At 44.9% G+C, this 18,406-nt stretch overlaps 1 protein-coding gene across 1 annotated transcript in view; it reads left to right on the plus strand.

The window, feature by feature from the left end:
• The window catches only part of Rab3b (RAB3B, member RAS oncogene family), a 57,523-nt gene that overhangs the window by 25,847 nt on the left and 13,270 nt on the right, over positions 1-18,406 (plus strand). Inside the window, exon 2 of the mRNA XM_059256032.1 lies at positions 14,822-14,940. Within this exon, the coding sequence (XP_059112015.1) occupies positions 14,822-14,940 (119 nt within the window). The remainder of the gene's footprint in view (positions 1-14,821; positions 14,941-18,406) is intronic.

Below are 18,406 nucleotides of genomic sequence, written 5' to 3' on the forward strand. Positions count from 1 at the left end.
ATTATCAATCAAACAAGGCCCCCCAAGCTTGCCTACAGGTCAGTCTGATGGAGGCAATTCTTCAATTGAGAGTCCCTCTTCCCAAATAAATCCAGTTTGTGTCAAGCTGACGAAAACTAACCAGCAGAGTCAGAACATTTGAATTTGAGTACCAGCCAAATCAGGAAGTACATAACGCAGGGCAGGAACACTGGCTCAGTGGTTAAGAGCACTGGCTGCTCTTCCAGAGGACCTGGGTTTGATTCCCAGCACCCACATGGTAGTTGACAAACATCTGCAACTCCAGTCTCAAGAAATCTTTTGATATTTTCTGGCCCCTGAAGGCGCTGAAGTGCACTGATAGACATTTAGGCAAACACTCATACACATAAAAATAAATAAAATCTCAAAAACAGTAGCTATGGGATCCTGAGAAGGTTACTAAACGTCCAGGTCTCAGTTTCTCTATCTGTATAATAAAGAGCCTGAGTGTGCTCTTGGATTGGTATCTCCGGGGTCTAAAAGTCTGCTTCATGGGTCAGTGTCAGAAGTCAGTGAGAGGAAGCAACAGAAGCTCAATAAACTGAAGGGTTTGCTAGGGTGTGGTCCATGCTGCCAAGAGCGGGAGAACACAGCACCAAGCCAGATCCAAAGGACCTTTTCCTTAACTCGGCCCTTCGCTTCTTCAGGGCTCTGCTAAACCTCTCTCTGCTTCCAACTTCCCTCCAGTTCCCATGGGACATAATGCCTTAGCTCCTAGAAGTTACAAAACTTGAAAGGCTTGGAGCCCAAAACCACAACTCTCATTACCTGTTCATCATTTCTGCCCACTATACTTGCTTGGAGGGGGTGAATGAGAGAGATAGAGATGATAGAGATAGAGATAGAGATAGGGATAGAGATAGAGATAGAGAAAGGAAGAAGGAAGGAAGGAAGAAGAAAGAAAGAAAGAAAGAAAGAAAGAAAGAAAGAAAGAAAGAAAGAAAGAAAGAAAGAAAGAAAGAAAAGTTTCTGGTAGGGAAGCAGGGATGGAGGATCCAGAGGTATCCACTCACTAAGCTTAGTAAGGAACCAGTTCTTCCACCATTGTGGAAAAGAATATTTGTTTAACTATGTAAATATGTGTTGCTGTTTACCTTGCCTGCCTAAGGCACCCGATTGGTCTAATAAAAAGCTGAATGGCCAATAGCTAGGCAGAGGAGGGACAGGTAGGGCTGGCGAGCAGAGAGAAAAGAGGAACCAGCCAGCCAGTGGAGTGCCAGTTAGCCAGACATGGAGGAAGCAGGAAAGCAGGATGGGCAGTACATAGATGAGGTAAATGAGCCTCAGGGCAGCACATAGATTAATAGAAATGGGTTTATTTAAGTTTTTAAAAGTAACTAGAAACAAGCCTAAGCTAAGGTGGAGCATTTACAATTATAGTAAGTCTCCATGTCATGATTTGGGGGCTGGTGGTCCAAGAAAGCCTGCTACACTCCACTACCTGCCTCTTTCCTGCCTCTGTCAATAACACTAAAAGGGACCAGAAGGAGGAGGTAGTGTATATGATGTCACACACTCTTTCAAATGAGTTCTAAATTAGTTTTCTTGTTTGTTTCTTTTGTTTTTCATGACAGGGTTTCTCTGTTTAACATTCCTAGCTGTCCTGGAATTCACTTTGTAGAGCAGTCTGGCCTCGAACTCAAAGAGATCCGCTTGCCTCTGCCTTCCAAGTGCTGGGATTAAAAGTGTGCACCACCACCGCCTGGCTAAATTAGTTTTCTTAATTCAGTACCTAGCCAGCCCTTAAGGTTCTCACTAGCATTCTTATTAAATGCCTACTATGTGCCATGTGCTATAGTTAAGGATCTGGGATTTAGCTATGTTTGATTTGACTTCAAAATGCTCATAGCCTGAAACAGAAGATAGATAAATAAACCAATAACTTTCATAATATAATGTATGAAAGGATATGGTACCAAACTATAGGTGGGCAGAGAACAAAGTCTCTTTGTCGTGTGTGTATGTGTGTGTGTGTGTGTGTGTGTGTGTGTGTAATTTAGTGAAAGAATCAGATAAATTTTTGCTTCCCCCCACCCACCCAGAGGCTTTGTAACTCCCTCTATAGATCAGGCTAGCCTCGAACTCAGAGATCTACCTGTCTCTTCTTCCCAAGTGCTGGGATTAAAGGCATGGACCACTACATCCAGCATCACAGAAAACTTTTGCATAAGGTTGTATATAGAAGAGAAGAGACTTGGGGCTGGGGATATAGCTCAGTAGTAGAACACTTGGCTAGCATATATGAGGCCTTGGGTTCAAACTCCAGTACCCTACCACAGAAAGAAAGAAAAGAAAGGAAAGGAAAGAAACATCAGACAAAGATCAGTAGAAGCCCAGGGGTGTGAATAATACACAGTAATCAGGCAAACCTGGAGCTTGTTGTTCTGTCAAGGAGTGAGATGGAAGGAACTAGAAGGGGAAGTCTGAGCTAAACCGTGAAGGGTTTCTATCCTTTGAGAAGCTGTGAGCATTCAGAATCCAGGAAAGGCCTTAGACACAGAGAAAGGTGGTGAGAGGTGAGTTTTAAACCCATCTGGCACTCCTGAGTTCCATCCAGAACATTGAGGGCATCCAATAAATCTATCCTTCCAACAGGATTTGTCAGAACACTCCAGCCTGCTGTGCAAGTGCTGGACCAGACACTGGAGATCCAACAGGAAGCAAAACCAGACATCCTGTTCTTATGGCGCTTGCAGCTTGGCAGGGAAGACAGACACTAATCAAGTAATTATACAAATAAATATGAAATTACAGTGGGGATGAGTGCTACAAAGGAGATGCACATGCTCCCAAGAAAGCATGTTCCTGAGCGTTTGATGGCCAGGATGGTCAGGACAGCTCCTTTACTGAGCTGAGTGGGCTCTGAGGGAAAAGTGTGAGCCTCACAGTACTAGGAAGGCTCCAATTGGATGGGCTTCCCTGACCCCTCTTGCCTCAGAACCCACATCCAATGCAGGCTCATCTACCATGGCAAACAGACACCATGGACTTAAGCACTGTTTAGCTATCTTGTCACCAAACAACCCACAGCAAAGATTTGAAATTGAAAAGGAGAAAGTCTCGGGAGGCAGAGCCAGGCGGATCTCTGTGAGTTCGAGGCCAGCCTGGTCTACCAAGTGAGCTCCAGGAAAGGCGCAAAGCTACACAGAGAAACCCTGTCTCGAAAAAACCAAAAAAAAAAAAAAAAAAAAAAAAAAAAAAAGAAAAGGAGAAAGTCAACTCCTTGACCCTTTAGATATTTGAGATAGAAATACTATTCCTTCAGGGTTAAATTAAACGTCTTTCTCAGTGGGTTTCAAGTTCCCTTCATGGTTCTGATCAATCTGTTAATTGTCAAGGTCCTGTTTTAGGTGACTGAAAGTCATTGATGTTGCCTTGTGAAAAGAACACTGGTGTCTTGGAGACATAAGACCTGATTTTTTTCCCCAGAGCTGAGGACCGAACCCAGGGCCTTGCGCTTGCTAGGCAAGCGCTCTACCACTGAGCTAAAAAAAATCCCCAACCCCAAGACATAATTTTATTAGGCCCCTGTGATAACATTAATTGTCAACTGGACAGAATCTAGAATCATCTAGGAGACAGGCCTAATCAATAACCTAAACAATATCTTCACAATTGCCTGTATTCTGCTGCATCAGGCGTCAACTGTCCATTTAGAGCAGTGGTTCTCAACCTGCATGTCATGACCCCTTTGAGGGTCAAATGATTCTTCCACAGGGATCATCTAACACCATTGGAAAACATGAATATTTACATTATGATTCATAAGAGTAGAAAGATTACAGTTATGAAGTAGCAACAAAATAATTTTATGGTTGGGTCACCACAACATGAGGAACTGTATTAAAGGCTCACAGCATTAGGAAGGTTGAGAACCACTTCTCTAGAGGGGTAGAGATACTGACCCTTTTCTCACAGGGATTTAGCTGAGATAATGGCAAGAAACCCAATAAACTCAAAGAGTTAAACAAACACAAGGATCTAAACATTTGGAGAAATGATCCATGAGTGGAGCATTGTGTTTGTTCTCTGTCTCCAGAGAACAGAGTTAAATCAATAGATAGAAAGCTACACACATAGATTTCAGTTCAGCAAGTGGAAGAAGTGTTTTAATGATCAGAAGTGTCCATCCATAGAATGCCTTGAGAGGTGGTGGGGTCCAACATTGGAAATACTCAGTGTGAATGTGCTAGTAAAGTTAATATTTTTGAGTGAGGGTGTAGACTAAATAACTTTGAATTTTCTTTTTTAACTTTAGAATCCAACAATCTGATCATCAAGCTAAGTGGAAAGGCTGGAAGGGCACACGTGGCACTGAGTGGCATGAGCAGAAATATGGAGGACAAATGAGGGTGGCATGTGATGGTGACATAGGGAATCATCAAGATATGAAGTCTGTGTCGGAGCAAATATTAGCCAAGGGCCTGCACTCTGTACATACGATTTCATTTAAGCTTTGTAGGTGATTTCTAACCTGTGCCCGGGAAGATAGAAGTGTTGGCCACTGGAAAGCCCGGTACCCAGAATGGGGCTTTATGAAAGCACCTGGCACATGTATGTGTTCCCTGGCATTGTCCATGTGTGTGTCTTGCACACTGACAGGGATGCTGAGGGCCAGAGCAGTGGCTAGCTCACTCCGGTGTCTGCTCTCGGGCATAATGCTTTGCTGATGTGGAGAGCTCACAGAAGGTCCATTACCTAAAAGTGACTTGATTGTTCTTGATGACATGGTCTCCTTCCTCAAGTAGCCATGAGTCATTCGTCTTTCTTTCTGCTCCTTCCTGTCTCCTTTTTGGTTCTATTTCTGACTCCCGTCACTGGAAATGAAATCAATGTTTGTCAATGTGATTTTTTTAAAAATAAAAGATGGGGGTTGAGGAGTGCTTCTCCGGGCGACTTTCCATTCAGCACTGAACAGTGAGAGCCAACTAGTTGTTCCCAACCTTGTTTTTCTTTACGTGGAATAACAATGGCACTATCAATACTAGCAGCTGCTGCTAGGAGCTTTTTTGAGCATCCTCCATGTCCTCTGTGCTCTGCCAGGCTCTAACATACATCATTTCTAGTCTTCACACAAGCACTTTGTTTGTACCATTACCACTACTTTATGGAAGAGGAAATTAACTTTTGGATTTGCTTATTATTATTTTATTTTGTGTGTATGAATATGCAAAACATCCATGTATTTGTGTGTTCCATGTTTGTGTCTGGTGCCTGAGCAGCTCAGAAGGGGGCATGTTACAGATGGCTGTGAACCGACCTGTAGGTGCTGGGAACTGAACTTGGGTCCTCTAGAAGAGAAACAAGGGCTCTTAACCTGCTGAGCCATCTCTCTCTCCAGCCTAAGCAGATGAAGAAATTAAAGGTTAATTACTTATAGAAATGATTTAAAAGTTAAATAATAATGACGAATACTCATCTACTCAGTTGCCCATTATAGGCCAGACATTTTATTAAATTACCAGAGCCCTATTCCATATGTGAGGAACAAAGTCTCCAAGAAATGAAATAATCCATCTATCTACAATCACAGGGCTGATGAATGGCAGAGCTGGGAGTCAGACCAAGGCCTGTCGTCCACTGTCTTTCCCATTGATGAGACTTTGTCTGGAGTCAGCCTGATAATTCTGAATGGAGAGGGAAGTGACACAGGCCATGAGACGTCCACTGGAGCTGGACAGACCCGGGGAAGTTGGGTTTGGGAAGTGCAAAAATGATAGCTGGTGTTTAGTATGTACCAGGAACTATTCCCAGAACTTTTTTTCTTTTGAGACAGGGTCTCATGTAGCCCAGGCTTGCCTTGGACTCCTGCTGTAACTGAAGTCCTCCTGCCTTCACTGCCCAGTGCTGGGGTTACAGGTGTGTACCATCATGCTGGTCATGCAGTGCTCAGGGCTTGAAGATTGAACTCAGGGCTTCCTACATACCAGTCAAACATTCTATCAACTAAACTGCATCTATAACCTCTTTATGTGTAATCTTCATTTTTAAAAAATCCTATGAATTAGGTATTGTTATTATTCCTGTTTTACAGAGGAAGAAGCTAAAGCCCCTCCCAAAGTTTGCTCAAGGAGAGGACTACGAAAGAGGCAGGAGTTGTTGGAAGTCATTTAAGGGGCTGCCTCATGGTCACATACTAAACTGGAGAGCAGAGATCTAATGCCAAAGACCACACTTTTGGTGGTCGGGGATATGTCTCAGTTGATAGTGTTTGCCTGGCATGCAGAAAGCCCTGGGTTATACCAGGAACTGCATAAAACTGAGCATGATGGCTCACGCCTGAATCTTAGCACTCAAAAGGCAGAGGCAGGAGGATCAAAAGTTCAGATACACTGCAGATTTGAGATTACTTTGGGCTACATGAGACACTGTTTCAAAACATCAAAACCCCCATGCTTTGAAAAAAGATTTATTGATTTTTATTTTATGTTCACAAGTATTTTGCATGCATGTGTGTGCACCACATGTGGGCCACAGAAGCCAGAGAGGGGGTTGGATGCCCTGGCACCAGAGTTATTGACCATGGTAAGCTGGGAACTGAACCAGGGTCCTCTGCAATAGCAGCAAGTACCCTGAACTGCCTAGCCATTTTCCCAGCCCAGCCCCATCCTTTAAGGAGCAGAAGTTGAAACTCTGCTGTGTTTTTAGCCCTGTGCTAGGCATGGCAATACAGAGATGAAGCTGACTCCATGTCCAAGCTCATCTATGACTAAATAAAAGGATTTCCAATTAGATGGGCATCAACCGGATCACAAAATTTTTCCATTGAAGAGTTAGGGCATAGGACTGGGCAGACACATGAGACTAAACACTTTTATAGACATAATTCAGGGAGTAGCACAGGAACCCAGAGCTGGCTGGATCCCTGGATCAGGAAGGGTGGCTTTATTATAATTCTGTAAGACAGGACTCAGGGAATGAACTTGAGACTACTGGGAGCCTGTGGCATTGGCTCTAAGAACAGGAAGCAGAGGCAAGAGCATGGGAGAAGCAAACCAAATGTTAAAAGTGTTTATTAGGTATTCACACACAGAGAGAGGGGAAGGGGGGAGGGAAGTGGAGAGAAAGACAGAGACAGAGACAGAGAGACAGAGACAGAGAGAGACACAGAGAGAGGGAGGGAGGAAGGGGGAGAGAGAGAGAGAGAGAGAGAGAGAGAGAGAGAGAGAGAGAGAGAGAGAGAGAGAGAGAACACAGGCTTTGTGTAGTCATGGTACACAGCAATTATTTCTCTCACTAGTTCCCAGGTTTCCAGTGTTAGGTGTATATGCACTCATTCATTCATGAGCTTGAGGAGAGTGTGCTTGCCAGACATCTTAGGGAGAAGTGCTGTATATGGTCAGAAGGATAATCTGAGGAGCAACTGGGATGAAGAGGAAGATGCTCAAAGACTTTGCTGAGAAGGTGCACACGCTAACCTCAGGCTTTGTTTTATTAACTCAGGTTGTACAAGTCTGGGCCAGAGCTGAGTGGCTAAGAGCATGGAGAAACAGTTCTGGTGGGAACAGCTACTATCCTTTTTCTTCTTCTTCTTCCTCCTCCTCCACCTCCTTTCCCTCCTCCTCTTCTTCCTCCTCCTCCTCCTCCACCTCTTCTTCCTCCTCTTCTTCCTGCTCCTCCACCTCTTCCTCCTCTTCTTCTTCCTCTTTCTCCTCCACCTCTTCTTCCTCTCCACGCCCTCCTTCTTTTAAGACAGGCTCTTGGGATGTAGTCAAGACTGGTCTTGAGCTCACCAAGTGTGTAGTCCAGGCTGGACTTGGACTCATAATCCTCCTGCCTCAGCCTCCCGTATGTTGAGATTATAGGCATGCATGATCACACCTGGCTTGTTATCCTTCATTTTTCATGTCTTTGCATCTGATTTGTCATCATATCTTGCAATTTCATTTTTTAAATTTTTTATATTTTTTAATTTTAATTTTTTTATGTGTATGGATGTTTTGCCTGCATGTATGTCTGTGTGCCAAGTGCATGTGGAAGCCAGAAGAGGGCATCCGATTCCCTGGAACTGGAGTTACAGGTGTTTGGGAGCTGTCATGTGAGTGCTGGGAATTGAACTTGGGTCCTCTAGGAGAGCCCCAGTGCTCTTAACTGCTGACCCAACTCTCTAGCCCCTTGCAATTTTATTTTAGAATATCTTTATCAGCTCTTACCTGGACCACTATAAAAATCCTCTAACCAATCTTAGTGTCACACTATTGATCTAATCTCAAAACATTGACCCTCCGATAAAGCTTCTACTCCGTAATACAGTATACACAGTTCCGTCTAGCTTTGCCACCTACGCATTCCCCACGTCCCACCTTTAAGTGCCTGAGTACTCAGGGCACGAACTCCTCCATGGGTTGGTGAGATACCTCAGTGGGTGAAAGTTGCTGTTATACAAGCCTGACTACCTCAGGTCCATCCCCAGAACCCACACTTGGAAGGAGACCACTGTTGTGGAATATCATTTTAACTAGGCAAAGATGTGTTACATTTGTTTCTGCTGCAGATTATTACTTTAACCATGTAAAGGTGTGTTACTTTCGTTTATGCTGCATCTGTTTAACGATGTAAGGATGTGCGTTTAATTATGTAAAACTATGTTGCATCTGTTTCATCTGGCCTGCCTAAGGTACCTGATTGGTCTAATAAAGAGCTGACTGGCCAGGAACTAGGCAGAGAAAGGATAAGCAGGGCTAACAGACAGAAAATAAATAGAAGGAGAAATATAAGCTCAGAAAAAAAGAAGAATGAGAAGAACAAGAGAAGGAGAGAGAGAGGGAGACGCTCGGGGCAAGAAGGCAGGCAGCCGCTAGCCAGACATCCAGAAGCAGTGAAAATAAGATACACTGAGGTAAGAAAGGCAGTAAGCCCCGAGGCAAAAGGTAGATAGAAACAGGTTAATTTAAGTTAAAAGACCTAACCAGAAACATGCCTAAGTTAGGCTGAGCATTCAAAACTAGTAAGTCTCCATGATTTGGGAGCTGGTTGGTGGCCAAAAAGAAAAAGCCTGGTTCAGACAACTCAACAAAGTTATCCTGTGACCCCTACACATACCCTGTGGCATGCACATGCCCCTCCCCCCATACACAGACGAGATAGATAGATAGACAGACAGACAGATAGATAAAATAAAAAACCTCTTTTTGTTGCTTGTAATTCTTTCACTTCTCTGCTGGGGAAACCTCCCTAGCAAAGTCCCTGGTCCCCTCCTTATGCATGTCTTTAGATGAGGCTCCTGGACCTGGTGCAGACTCCACCTGTGGGAATCTCATGCTGTTTACTATACATTTTTTGTTCGTCTCTTGAGTATCGGATAGGATTGTTTTTTCTTCTCCTTTGAAAGCCGTGTCTGGATATTCGATGTGCTTCACCTAATCAAACGGGGAAAACAGAAGCTCTGAGAACTCACACATGATTCCTGCGCCATCTTCCCTCGGGTAAATGTCTTGATCCTGAACACAGGAAGATGCAAAGCAGAGCACCCAGCCAACCCATGATGGGCAGGTGCCAACGAGGGAAAAAACCAACTGTGTTCAAGCTGCTAAGATTTAGGGATCCCTTGTTCCCGAAGAGCCCAGCCAACCCAGAGTAAACAACCTCTGCTTTCTGACATGTCCTGTAACTTCAACACTGCTTCTCCCTCACCTGAATTGAGGTCACCTTTGCTCTGGACCACTTCTGTAGATCTGATGACATACTGTCACCTATTGCTAATTACCAGTTCGGTGATAAGTCTTAGCCTCTCTAGGAAGCTCTACCAAGGCTTCTTGAGAGCAGGGATGGTGTTTAGTCCTATGGGGCCTTGCTTTTCCTCGTGGTCCATTGGCACGAGTCCACAGGGACAAAGGGAGCAGAGGCAGTGTGCAGGGCTTTGTACGGCTTGTGAATTCAACTGAAAATAGCCTTCTGGGAGTCTGCTTCAGTGTTACAGCTCAGCTTTATTTGAGAGTGAGGGGAATATATAGGATGGAGACAGTGGTTGGGGTATCACCTAATTTGCATTTGGCAGCATGGTCCTACCATTCAGCAGAAGTACAATACCTAATTATCATAGGACAACAGGGGGGGGGGTGTGGGTGTGGGGGGAGCATTTGTAGGAAACTGTGTCAAAGGTCACACTTAAGATAAGTCAGGCATCCAGGCCTAGAGACACTATCCAAATAGGGTAAGGAAGGAGTCTGGCTGTGAAGAGAGTCCTCCGTATTACACCGAGCTCAGAGAACTGTCTGGATGTGGTGGACTGCAACCTTAAGCAGCAGAGCCTTCCAACACACTCCGTTTTTATATCACACAAAGTATGGTCCGTGGTTATGGGAATGTATTGTATTAGGGTCTTGACTTGGATCCCAGGTCTCACTCTTGTTAGACAATCTCTCAAACTGGTTTTGTCGTCTGTCAAACTAGAGTGCCAACAAGTATTCCACAAGGCTTTAGACCTCTGGCTACTTGGTGCAATAGCGGCACTTGAGAACTCCCATGGCCCTCATTGTTGGTTTGTGTCATCGGTCCAGACGGCACTCAGTAAATGCGTGTAGATAACGCCATCTTTCGTTGATTGAGGTGTTGTGGTACGTGCACTGGGCGTAGCGGTCCTGGGCTCAAGGCTGACTTTTGCCGCCACTGTTATGGCTTTGGGGAAGTCACTTACCCTCTCTGCAATTTTTTTGAAATCTAAATGTTATTGTTATTTATTGCTATAGTGCACTCACTGTGTGCACACATGCGTGCCTCAGTGGAAGTGTACCGGCCAGAGGAGAAGTTTTTGGTTCTTTCCTTGTATCATGTGGGTTCTTGGGATTGAACTCTGTCAGGCTTGGCAGCAGGCACCTGCTAAGGCATCTCACCTGACCTGGAAATTCTTATGGAAAATAAGAAGAAAGAAATTTTGTTCAACTGTAAAGAAAAATGAAATTATGAAATCTGTAGAAAATGAATAAAACTGGAAAACATTATATTAAGAGAAGTAACCCAAGGCCAGGAAGATGAATAACGCTTGTATTCTCTCATATGTGGACCCTACCTGCTAATTGTTAGGTATGTGCATTGCAGTGGGTATGTGCTAGAAAGAGGCTCAGGAGAAGGGGAGAAAGAGGTTCTTGGGGTGAGGGAAAACACATGTGAAGTAAATAAAGGGAGTGGGGGATACAGGGCAGAGGGTGGTGTTAAATGCAGACAGGGCACAGAGAGATGGGGAAGGAGAGGAGGTGAGGATCAACCTAAACTGAGGATGGATGGGAAAGCCAGAAGGAAAACTGATAATGGGTGAGCTATAAACAATTAAATCAAGCCTGCTCCACGCTCACGTGAAGCCACCTTTACCACCGGCCTCCTCCTCCGCCTTGCTGGGAAGCTTTCTTGCCAGAGTCCTCAAACTCTTTCTCACGTGCTGCATCAGATCAGGATCCCCAGCATCGAATCAGAATCCCCGGCATGCCCAACCTGTCAGACGTGGCCAGGGACACCAGCTCCTGCATCACCACCAAGGACTGAAGCAGAAGAAGCTGTGAAGGAGGCAGAGAATGAAAGAGAAGCAGCTGCCAGTGGGAAGGCTAATGAGGGAAATGGGGAGCAGGAGGCTGACCATGAGGCGGATGAAGAAGAGGAAGCAGGAGGGGAGGAAGAGGAGGAAGAAGAAGGTGATGGTGAAGATGAAGAGGAGGAAGCTGAGGCTCCTACCAGCAAGCGGGGAGCTGAAGATGATGAGGATGATGATGTTGACACTAAGAAGCAGAAGACTGAGGAGGACGACTGGACAGCAAAAAGGAAAAGCTAAACTTACGGCCATGTGACTATTCATTCACCCTCCACTTCCCGTCTCAGAATTTAAATGTGGTCACCTTGGAGTAGAGCAGCAGGCCCCGCCCACCCACAGCGGGCAGTGCCACCCACAGATGACATGTGCTCTCTCCACCACCCCACCAAAACCGCATGGATTTGCAACAGGGGAGGAAAAAAGAACCCCCAGACTTCCAAAGCTCTGCTTTTTTTCCTTAAGATACTTTAAAAGAAAAATTTGTTTGTCTTTTTCATTTACACTTCATATTTTTGTACATATTGCTAGCGGTCAGCCAATTTTAGTGATAACGGGTAGCCAAACCAGACTTCAGAGTGTTCTCTGTCCTAATTCTGTCTTTACTTGTGGTGTGAGTGTGTTCATTATAACCTCAAAGGAGAGACAAAAACCTTGTTAAAAAACAAAAACAACACCAACAAAACAATCTTATTCGGAGCATTCCAGTAACTGTATATGCGTTTTGTGTATGCACCTAACTGTGCTATAAGTAGTTTGTATGAGTTGGTTAAAGATAAAAGGCCAAAGATAAAGGGTTCTTTTTTTTTTTTCTTACTCTTTTTGTCTATGAAGTTGCTATCTATCTATCTATTTATTTATTATTTTGGGCCTGTTTGATGTCTGTGTGAAACAATGTCCAATAATAAACTGGAATTTTATTTTGCTGAATTGTTCTAAAAAAATTAAATCAAGGAGCTGGAAAGATGGCTAAGCAGTTAAGATCACTGGCTGCTCTTCAGAGGACCTCGGTTTGATTTCCAGCACCCACATGGCAGCTCACAACTGTTTGTAACTTCAGTCCCAGAGGCTCCAGCTTCCTCTTCTGGCCTCAGGCACCCTTTTCTGACCTCCATAGGTGCCAGGCATGCACATGATGCATAGACCTACATGCAGGCAAAACACCCGTATACATAAAATAAAATTTTAAATAGATAAGTCTATAGAAATTAAATTTAAAAAAATTAAAAAGAATTTAAATGTAAGTTTGCTACATGGTGAATAAAGCTGTTCCCAGAAACTACAAGTTTATTGGGGGAAAATCCTGTAACAGGAACTGAGGATTCCCTCCCTATGAGCAGTTGGTCAGGAAGACCTCTGAGGTCCCCCAAAACCATACAGGGATTCGCCAGAGCCATTGTTTACTCAACAGAACTAGACCCTCTTGTTCACCTCATGCTTTGGTTCCAAGACTTAAGAATCGAGCTTCCCTGACAGCTCTCATAGTATCAGGCTGCTAGGCAAGATTTTCCATCAAAACTCTTACGCAGGTGTGAGCCTGTGCGCTGCACTACCAACCAGCTAGGAGAGAAGTTGTCACTGGTGACAAGTCGGTAATGGGGTAACCGATGGCTCTCTGATCAGATCTGAGGCTCATCTTCTCAAGAGGGAGTCCACATTCGGTACTGCAAGCCCAGTCAAAAGCCTGCAGCCAGTGAGGTCATAGGCCCTATGTAGCTGGAGTTTTCTCCAGTCCTGTCCAGCCCCACAGACCCCACAATCGCTTATAAAATAATCACTCAGAAGCTTATATTAATTAAAATGCTCGGCCATTTGCTCAGGCCTACCATCGACTAGCTCTTACACTTAACTCAGCCCATTTCTGTCAATCCATATGTCGCCACGTGTTCTGTGTTCTGTGGCTTTACCTGTTGCTTTTACATGTTGCTCCCTGGACGGCAGGCTGGCGTGTCATCCCCCCTCCCACTCCAGCTTCCACCTCCCAGCCTCTCTGTTTGTCCTGCCTATCCTATACTTTCTGTCTGGCTACTGGCCAATCAGTGTTTTGTTTATCAATCAATCATAGCAACATATATTCACAGCATACAGGACATCCCACAGCAGCCCTAGCAGGGATGCCACGGCTGTCTTTGCTAAATGGACAAGATATATAGATAGACATCATATTGCTGCCTAAATATGTATGTCCATCCCCAGAGATCAGGGCTACCATCAGCTTTGGTCAGAAAAGTTTCTTTTTGCAATGAGTAGTGGTAACTGAAAAGACTCTTAACTGGCCAATGTGCTGAGAATAAGGAATTGTTGAATGGGACTTTTATAATGAAGAAGGAGGAGACTGAGGCAGAATGCTATCTTTGGAATATGACATTGTTGATGCACTTTTGTTTTTAATTAACGTGTGAGTGTGTTCTCTCTCACTCATGCATTGCCCATGTGTGGAGGTCAGGGAACAACTTTCATGCGTCAATTCTTTCCTTCTACCTGCGGGTGCAGGTAATTGAACTCGGGTCACCAGCTTCAGTGATGGGCATCCCTACTCACTGAGCCACCTCACCAGCCCTGCTGTATTTCTGATCCACATCAGCTGAGATGAACAGTATAAGACTTATGCAAGATTGGGTCTGTCAACATCCTGTCAAAAGAGAGAAAAGGGCCCTTGAGCATCCCCTATGGGCAGATAATGGTATCTACGTGTGTGTATGGTGGGGGCCATGAGGCCTCACTCTTCCTTGAGTATCCATAGGGGCTTGATGGCTGCTGGGGCAGGGAGAAACATTTTCTTTAGAGGTATAGCCAGTGATAAAGAGCCCATACTTCTGAAAACAATTCCTCTGCCAGGACCCTATAAGTAACCCTGATGGAACTCACTGTTCATCAAAAATAAATAAGAAAGAAGAGAGGCTAGTGGGAGGAGAAAGGAAGGCAGCAGGAGCTGGGGGCAGGAAAGGACAATGGGGGTGCATATAACAAAAGTACATGTAAATATGAAAAGGTCATATTGAAGCCTATTATTATGTACAGTCGCCACATGCTAATTAAAGTGAGGATATAGGGTTTTAAAATACATAATGGTTATCCACTTACATTTCTTCTGTGAATTATTCATGCCTCTTGCCCATTTTTCCTTTGGGCTGATAATTATTTTCTTGGTGTTCTTCTAGTTAAGACCACAAAGCAATAAACAGAAAGAATGCTCCTTAAATATGCCTTAGATTGTTAGTTAATTGTCCTGGGGACTTTTCAGACTTCCTAGGAGGCTGATTCTTTTCTTTTCTCACCCAGGACACAGCTGGGCAAGAGCGATACCGGACCATCACCACAGCCTATTACCGTGGGGCCATGGGCTTCATTCTGATGTATGACATCACCAATGAGGAGTCCTTCAATGCTGTCCAGGACTGGTACAAACCAAATTCATTCACTAATTCCTTCATCAAATTGTTCATGAAAACCTAGCCTGTGCTAAGCCTGTGCTATGTGTTAAGGAGACCCAGGTAAATCAGTCATGGCTCCTGATTTTAAGATGTTCTCACACAAGAGGGAAAAAAAAAAAAATCAAACCAGGAACGGACCATGGAACTGTCAGGTGACAGATGTTTTCCTATTTTGCTCTTTGTTGCTGTAATGAAACACTGACTAAAAATAACTCGGGGAGGAGAGGGTTTATTTCCTTTTACAAATCCCAGGTCACAATATATCACTGAGGGAAGTCAGGGCAGAAACTTGAGACAGGAACCTGGCGGTAGGAACTGAAGCAGAGACCATGGAGGAACACTGCTCACTGGCTTACTCCCACCCTGTGGCTTGCTCAGCCTGCTTTCTTATACAACACAGGACCACCTGCCCAGTTACAACACTGCCCACGGTAGGCTGGGCCCTCCCACATCGATCAGTCATTAATCAAGAAAATGCCCCCATAGACTTGCTCACAGCCAGTCTGATGGGGGCAGTTCCTCAACTGAGGTTCCCTCTTCCCTGATGACCCTAGTTTGTGTCAAGTTGATGAAAACTAACCAACTTCAATACGGTAATGTCAAAGAGAGGCACATGGGTGACAGGAACCCAGAAGAGGACTCTCTCTGATCCAGCCGCTGGAGTCAGGGAAGAAATCTTGGGGTTGAGGACCTGTATGCTAAGTTCTGAGAAATAAACAGTAATTAGTCTGAGGGACACATGGATAAGAATTTCCAAAAAAAAAGAATACAGATATGTAAAGATGAGGAAGTAGGTGAGAGGTTAAGAAAAATGTAGGTCATGGGAGGTTTTGTGTTTTGGGGTAAAAACTTTGAGTTTTACCCTAAAGATGATGATATTGGAGTTGGAAATGAACTAGTTCCAAGTTTTGTTTCAGGATGACCTCTCTGGCTACAGTGGTGAATGAGCCCATATAGCATCTCTCTATCACTGGGCTGGGCTTGGGCCCAAGAGTATATCCAACCAGGTTCCAAAGGGTTCCATTGGAAATCATCACAGCCCTCTAGAGATACAACCTCTGAGCCACCAATACCTTTCTTCTCGGGGCATCCCTCGCAGGGAAAAGTGAGACCCATGAATCAGTGGAGGACGGGGGAGAAGGTGGGGTGTCTGTGTCGTTACTGTTCCATGGAAACAGAGAAGCTGAGTGAACCATGTAGCCAGCAACAGTGCTGACCGGCACTAACTTTGTCTCTTTTTGCACATAACTGCTCTATTAGTCTGTTTTCTGTTACTATAGCAAAATACGGGGGCGGGGGGGGGGGACTTTATAAAGCAAAGATAGTTGCTTAGCTCACAGATTTGCAAGTCCCAAGTCTAACAACATGGGTCTCCTGGCTGAATCACATCATGGTCATGACAAGTGGCATCATCTTGGGAGCATAAGTAAGAGGAAAGAGCATAGGGGAATTCAGGAAGCTGGTGGGGGCAGGCTGGTTCTTTTATAGTACTCATAAGAACTAATCAGGGTCCGTCAAGAATTATACCCGTCCCTTCGTGACCTAATTACTTGGTCTCACCTCTTTTGATTGTTTTAGTGGTTTTTGAGACAGGGTATCACTAAAGCTACTTGAATGTCTTCCTCTGCTTCCCCCTCTCTCCTTTCCTCCCACCGTTCCCTTCTCCTCTTCAGTCTCTCCAGTTATGACAGTCTCTCTTCTCCCCTGCCCCTCTGTCCACCTTCTCCATGTCTCACCACACCGCCCGTGGAGTGACCAGCCCTTTCTTTATCACCACACTGCTCCTTCCCTGTCGCCCATGACCCCTCTCCTCGCCATCAGTCTCTGCTCATTCTGCCTCAGGAACACGGTGACTTTAACACCTAAACCTGGCGATGGTTTTCTAAGAATAACCTGAGCTGGTTGCTAATCTGGGAGCTGAGAGAGGCTGGGGTGAGAGGAGCGGGGAAGATGAAAGGGAAGCAGGAGACAGCGATCCGGGGCTGGCTTCAGGTACCTGCCTTGAGTCTGAAGACCGAGCGTCCATCTCTCCCAGACACTGACCTTTGAGTTTACCTTCCAAAGAACTTGGTCTCAGCCACCCAAGCCCTAGTGCCCAGAGTGGGGCCTGGCTCTTTGTGGACCCACAGCAAATGCTGGCTGAGTGAAGTTGTCTCTTGAGGAACGAACGGCCTTTCGCCAGATGAAGTCAGTGGTAGGACTGATTTGAGGAACAAAATCAGGACTATGTCCAAGTTGGAGCTGAGTGTCAATGTCGGGTAGAGCCAGAGTCAAGCTGTGCCTCAGGATTAGCCATTCATAGGCCAGTCATTCAGCAGACATTCACTGCTACTCCTCTGCTCTATGTTCTGAAAGCTGGCATCCCAAAGATGATGAGGCCTGACGCTGCCCCCCCTATCTTCACCCCCCCCCCCGAAAGAATTTAGCCAAAAAGAAGAGATGCCATGGTGGAGGTGCAGGGGACCAAAGGGGATCATTTCACCTAATGGGAGAATTACATTGAAAATTAGGCCTATCCCCCCCACCCCAAAATGCCTTTATTATAGGATTCTATTTTATTCTTCTAAAATTTTTCTAATTATAGAAGTTGTATCTCTCCACTTTAAAAAATGCAAAGTACAAACATTTGAAAAGTATTTTTTAAAAGTCTCATGATAGAGTTGGACAGTGGTAGCTCACACCTCAAATGCCAGCACTTGAGAGATTAAGGCAGCAGGATCTCCATGAGTTGGGGGCCAGACCAGGCTACACAGTGAGACTCTGCCTCAGCAAACAAACATCTCATCGTTGAGCTGGGAGTAGCAGCTCATATCTGAAATCGTAGCACTGGGAAGGCGGGAACAGGAGGATCACTGAGTTTGAGGCCAGCCTGTGTGTGTGTGCTACAAACCGAGTTCCAATCTAGCCTGGACTATAGTGAGACTCTATCTCAAAGTCACAGTCTCAAAAAACTCAAGTCTTATAGCCATCTTATATGAATGGAACTACTCAGCACCTCCCAAGGACATGTACATCTAAGGCAGGATTACATGCAACTGGTAGGTGAGTGTGTGTATGTATGTTCCTGTGTGTTTGTGTGTGTGTGTGTGTGTGTATGTGTGTGCTGAGGGCAGGAGGAGGGAGTGGCTATAATCTCAGGTCAGAGTCTAATGACCCTCCCACAACTCCTCCAAGGGCAAAGCTTCCTCAATAGTGAGTTGCAACCCCATATGGGTTCACATAACTGAACATAGGGATCTTGGGGAAAAAAAACTAAACAGCAAAAGGTGGCTGAACACACAATGTCCAAAATTTAATTTAAAGCCAAATATATCATGAGTCGAAGACGTTTCTGACAGCGCAGCACACAATTTCAGTATGGCCTCGATCTGAACATGAACACACACCGTGCTCTGTACATGAGGTGGTAGCAAAATCCTTCAATCCCGGCACT

This window comes from Peromyscus eremicus, chromosome 2, assembly GCF_949786415.1.
Source record: "Peromyscus eremicus chromosome 2, PerEre_H2_v1, whole genome shotgun sequence".
Taxonomy (NCBI): Eukaryota; Metazoa; Chordata; class Mammalia; order Rodentia; family Cricetidae; genus Peromyscus; species Peromyscus eremicus.